Genomic DNA, 5,280 nt, shown 5'->3' with positions numbered 1-5,280 from the left:
ATGTCCATGGTGTCTTCACCAAAAGCCAAGTAGCCTAGGAAACCGAAGGCAATGTAAATGAGAGAGATGAATCCCATGCCGAGTGCCAAGACTTTGCCAAACTTGTCCTTGTCCTTCATCTCGGATTCAAGGGGCAAGACCATTCCAACACCTTCGAAAGAATAGACAGCGACGCCCATCCCATACAAGAAGAGAGACATACCGCCAAAGGCAACCACGTCAGGCCTTTGCTTGAGTATAATCATGGAATCCTCAACAATGACAACACCCATAGCGCCAAGATCAACAACGTCGGCGAAAATGCTAAGAGGGGCCAAGTGAGTGAGGGTCTTAATGGAATTCAAACCCAGCTGAAAGGGGAAGCATACCCAAATGTAGAGACTCTTGGAGGAGACGCCAAAGAAATCAGAACCCAGCCTAGTAATCTGATGCCTGAGACTGGTGGGGGAATCAGGATCGAACAGATTGGCTAAAGTAGTGCCGATGAAGATGAGATAACCGACACAAAAACCAGCTTGGGATAAGATGATAAATAAGTCAACGACGATCCTGCCGAAGGAGCCGCAGACGGCAAATCCAAGGTCACCGAAAGAGCCGATCTTGGAGGAGGACTTGGAGACGCCATTGAAAGAGTCGAGCTTGCGGCGGGTATGGACAAGGAGCATCATGCAGTGATGGGTCAAAACGGAGACGGAGACGAGAAGGAGGACGCCCATGAGCCATCCGGTTCGCTTGAAGGCGTAAGGAAGACCAAGAACACCAGCGCCGACGACAGCGATGAAGACGTTGGCGAAGGTCTTGAATTGGCTGGACAGGGGAGGTCCCTTGCCAAGAAGAGGCGTGTCCTCTGTAGCCGCCGGTGGTATTTTAAGGGTATAAGAGGAGGAGCTAGCTTCGTTCTCAAACCCCATCTGATGTGATGAAAATTATGGAACAAACTCAGAAGAAAGCCTTTTTATTTTTCTTGCTCAATCTGGAAAAAAATCTATGGGCGATGACAGCAAAATAATTGGATGAATAGCGTGTAGGTTGGAGTCCTTTGAGCTGTCGTCGTATTCGAATTAGAGCTTACCTTAGATTTAGAGAGAGAACGACGTCGTTTCATAACTAGCTTTTTTTTTTTTTTTTTGCTTAGCTCCCTCCCGGCGGCCAAAAGAAAAAAAAAAAAAAAGTTCTCCAGCTATGGTGAGGATGATGTCTTGTGACTTCAGATTTCTTCTGATTCCGGCAGCTTTCATGTTCATCTACATCCAGGTCACAAAATCAATTCTCGCTATATTTTGGATCGCTAGCTAAATCCACAATCTAAATCAGTACTTGTTGTCGTGATATTATTATTCTTCTAGATGAGGCTTTTCCAAACGCAATCGCAGTATGCAGATCGCCTTGGTTCCGCTGTGAGTTACCTTCTTCTTCTTCTTCTAATTACTTATTAGATAGACTGACTCACTAGGAATGGTGTGTTTCGAGATATATCAATCAAATCAAAATGGTTTGTCTTGAATTTATTTTATATATATCTGATCTGCAGATCGAATCCGAGAACCACTGCACTAGTCAAATGCGAGGGCTTATTGACGAAGTTAGCATCAAGCAGTCACGGATTGTTGCTCTTGAAGGTACCTCTTTCAGGATGGATTACTAAACCTTATATATTACTATATGAAGTTATTTGAATGAACTTTAAGACTTAATGAGTATGTTTGTTGCAGACATGAAGAACCGCCAGGACCAAGAACTTGTGCAGCTTAAGGATCTTATCCAGACTTTTCAAAGTGCGTTTGCTACTCCCAACTGCAAAACTCATTTTTCTTCCTTTCTTTTTATTAGCTAGCTTTGCTTGATTTCCTTCCTTCTCCCAGGAAGAGGAATTGCAAAACTCACTGACGGTGGAGGACAGGTCTGGATATGAAGCTGCTTTTCTTCGTATTCGTATCTGCTATCACTTGCTATAACCTGCTTCTTCTTGTTTGCATTCAGCAGATCCCTGTGGCTGCTGTAGTGATTATGGCGTGCAGTCGGGCAGACTATCTTGAAAGGACTGTTAAATCAGTTTTCAAGTGAGAGAATACCAAACTTTTTTTTTATTCTTCTAGTAAATCGTTATTCAAGTGTCTAATGGCTATTTCTTTTTTACAGATATCAACTCCCCATCGCTTCAAAGTATCCACTATTTATATCTCAGGTACTTAATTGCGGGCAGGGTGCTGGTCTCTTATACTGTTTTATTGTCAACGAATTACTAACCATGGTCTTCACGAACAAATTCTTTTTTTTTTTACTGACAGGATGGATCTGATCAAGCCGTCAAGAGCAAGGCGTTGAGCTATAATCAACTAACATATATGCAGGTATATTTTAATCTAGTGTGATTTTTTCTCCTTACTGTACAAGTAATTTGGTCATGTAGATAAGTGAGGACGAAGGCTCTTTTCCCCTCTTTTAGCACTTGGATTTTAAACCAGTGATCACTGAAAGGCCTGGTGAACTGATTGCTTACTACAAGATTGCACGTAAGGACTGTTTCTCCTTTATTTGCGTCCCTGCAGCTCCATTACTGAAACACTTTTTAATACAGGTCACTACAAGTGGGCACNAATCGCAGTATGCAGATCGCCTTGGTTCCGCTGTGAGTTACCTTCTTCTTCTTCTTCTAATTACTTATTAGATAGACTGACTCACTAGGAATGGTGTGTTTCGAGATATATCAATCAAATCAAAATGGTTTGTCTTGAATTTATTTTATATATATCTGATCTGCAGATCGAATCCGAGAACCACTGCACTAGTCAAATGCGAGGGCTTATTGACGAAGTTAGCATCAAGCAGTCACGGATTGTTGCTCTTGAAGGTACCTCTTTCAGGATGGATTACTAAACCTTATATATTACTATATGAAGTTATTTGAATGAACTTTAAGACTTAATGAGTATGTTTGTTGCAGACATGAAGAACCGCCAGGACCAAGAACTTGTGCAGCTTAAGGATCTTATCCAGACTTTTCAAAGTGCGTTTGCTACTCCCAACTGCAAAACTCATTTTTCTTCCTTTCTTTTTATTAGCTAGCTTTGCTTGATTTCCTTCCTTCTCCCAGGAAGAGGAATTGCAAAACTCACTGACGGTGGAGGACAGGTCTGGATATGAAGCTGCTTTTCTTCGTATTCGTATCTGCTATCACTTGCTATAACCTGCTTCTTCTTGTTTGCATTCAGCAGATCCCTGTGGCTGCTGTAGTGATTATGGCGTGCAGTCGGGCAGACTATCTTGAAAGGACTGTTAAATCAGTTTTCAAGTGAGAGAATACCAAACTTTTTTTTTATTCTTCTAGTAAATCGTTATTCAAGTGTCTAATGGCTATTTCTTTTTTACAGATATCAACTCCCCATCGCTTCAAAGTATCCACTATTTATATCTCAGGTACTTAATTGCGGGCAGGGTGCTGGTCTCTTATACTGTTTTATTGTCAACGAATTACTAACCATGGTCTTCACGAACAAATTCTTTTTTTTTTTACTGACAGGATGGATCTGATCAAGCCGTCAAGAGCAAGGCGTTGAGCTATAATCAACTAACATATATGCAGGTATATTTTAATCTAGTGTGATTTTTTCTCCTTACTGTACAAGTAATTTGGTCATGTAGATAAGTGAGGACGAAGGCTCTTTTCCCCTCTTTTAGCACTTGGATTTTAAACCAGTGATCACTGAAAGGCCTGGTGAACTGATTGCTTACTACAAGATTGCACGTAAGGACTGTTTCTCCTTTATTTGCGTCCCTGCAGCTCCATTACTGAAACACTTTTTAATACAGGTCACTACAAGTGGGCACTGGACCAGTTGTTTTACAAACACAAATTTAGCCGAGTGATTATACTAGAAGGTGACGCTTTTTTATCATTCATCCTCACTGTACCTTGCTGTTCTGCGTTTGTACAGTATTGTTTAAGAGGGATTGTGTGTCTTTTTAACAGATGATATGGAAATTGCTCCAGACTTCTTTGATTACTTTGAGGCTGCAGCTAGTCTCATGGATAGGGATAAGTATGTTACCTACTGAAGCTAGATTCTTATGGCATAAGTTTCTACAAGTTTTCTTTTTTTTTAATTGTTTTTCATTCTTTTCTGGATGCAAACATGTGTTAGAACCATTATGGCTGCTTCATCATGGAATGATAATGGGCAGAAGCAATTTGTGCATGATCCCTGTAAGATTCTTCTTCTTCTTGTTTACCTCGCTTCCTCTCTTGCCTGTTCTTTCATTACCTCATTATGTCTTGTTCATGCTAGCTAAAATAAAATAATCTGCAGATGCACTTTACCGATCAGATTTTTTTCCTGGCCTTGGGTGGATGCTGAAGAGATCGACTTGGGATGAGTTATCACCTAAGTGGCCAAAGGCATATCCTTATATCCGTTTTTTCATTCTCGATGACTAAAATTTGATGCATCTTAGACTTTCCTTAACAAATATCCACTTACTGGGATGATTGGCTGAGACTGAAGGAAAACCATAAAGGCCGCCAATTCATTCGACCAGAAGTCTGCAGAACATACAACTTTGGTGAACATGTAGGTACCGGATTATGTTATATATCATATGAGTTTCCATTGCCATAGTTGTACATGCTGTTTCTTTTTATTTCTGTTGAATTGTTCAATGCTTAGTGCATATAGCTTTTTGTATGAATAATACAAATGTATTATTGGAGCTTCGTCCTAAAGTTTCTCAAGACATGGACGTAGACAGTCAAGACCAGATAATACCGTTTTCATTTCACCCTTTCACATAACCTTTGCCATTTTCATCTTGCAGGGGTCTAGTTTGGGACAGTTTTTCAGTCAGTATCTGCAACCTATAAAGCTAAATGATGTGAAGGTAAGCATCAGTGTGTTCTTACCCCTTTTTGTTGCATCACCACTTTTCACTTGTTTTTTATTTCATTTATTAGGTTGACTGGAAAGCGAAGGACCTGGGATACCTAACAGAGGTAATAATTACAGAATTCTGGGAATCATATCTTTTGTTTTCCTGGGCATGTTTTTAGTGGGTAAATCTAGTTTTTTAACTTGTTCTCTCATGTCTACAAAGGGAAACTATACCAAGTACTTTTCTGGCTTGGTGAGACAAGCACGACCAGTTCAAGGTTCTGACCTTGTCTTAAAGGCTCAAAACATAGAGGCTGATATTCGTATCCGGTATAGAGACCAACCAGAGTTTGAACGCATTGCAGGGGAGTTTGGTATATTTGAAGAATGGAAGGTAATTTCAGAAGATTGAACT

General features: G+C 40.4%; 2 protein-coding genes across 4 annotated transcripts in view; one reads left to right on the top strand and one right to left on the bottom strand.

Annotated features, from left to right (window-relative positions):
• LOC104716109 (amino acid transporter ANTL2-like) overlaps positions 1-1,044 on the bottom strand; it is a 2,459-nt gene extending 1,415 nt beyond the window's left edge. The window contains exon 1 of one of the 3 annotated variants that reach the window (XM_010433457.2): positions 152-1,044. In XM_010433457.2, coding sequence (XP_010431759.1) covers positions 152-911 — 760 coding nt within the window. In that variant the 5' untranslated portion in view covers positions 912-1,044. Of the gene's footprint in view, positions 1-2 lie in introns of all 3 variants that reach the window. The other 2 variants (XM_010433458.2, XM_019230962.1) reach the window with 2 other exon arrangements.
• On the top strand, positions 1,124-5,277 carry LOC104719899 (alpha-1,3-mannosyl-glycoprotein 2-beta-N-acetylglucosaminyltransferase-like). Its single transcript, XM_019230628.1, has 17 exons — positions 1,124-1,254; positions 1,347-1,397; positions 1,532-1,619; positions 1,713-1,775; positions 1,863-1,900; positions 1,984-2,060; positions 2,140-2,185; positions 2,289-2,351; positions 2,447-2,513; positions 3,811-3,879; positions 3,971-4,040; positions 4,143-4,204; positions 4,308-4,398; positions 4,475-4,568; positions 4,813-4,875; positions 4,949-4,987; positions 5,089-5,277. The coding sequence occupies exons 1-17, from the start codon at positions 1,183-1,185 to the stop codon at positions 5,275-5,277; spliced, it is 1,242 nt and encodes a 413-aa protein (XP_019086173.1). The 5' UTR covers positions 1,124-1,182.

Source organism: Camelina sativa, chromosome 10 (genome assembly GCF_000633955.1).
Source record: "Camelina sativa cultivar DH55 chromosome 10, Cs, whole genome shotgun sequence".
Classification (NCBI taxonomy): domain Eukaryota; kingdom Viridiplantae; phylum Streptophyta; class Magnoliopsida; order Brassicales; family Brassicaceae; genus Camelina; species Camelina sativa.
Note: the sequence above shows the minus strand (reverse complement) of the source record. Positions and strands in the feature narration are given on the sequence as shown.

Bases quoted from the DNA above. Each gene is read 5' to 3' on its own strand.
- LOC104719899 (XM_019230628.1), top strand. From the start codon at position 1,183: ATGGTGAGGATGATGTCTTGTGACTTCAGATTTCTTCTGATTCCGGCA. The intron at 1,620-1,712 runs GTACCTCTTTCA...TGTTTGTTGCAG, and splicing joins ACGGATTGTTGCTCTTGAAG to ACATGAAGAACCGCCAGGAC. The intron at 1,901-1,983 runs GTCTGGATATGA...TGCATTCAGCAG, and splicing joins TCACTGACGGTGGAGGACAG to ATCCCTGTGGCTGCTGTAGT.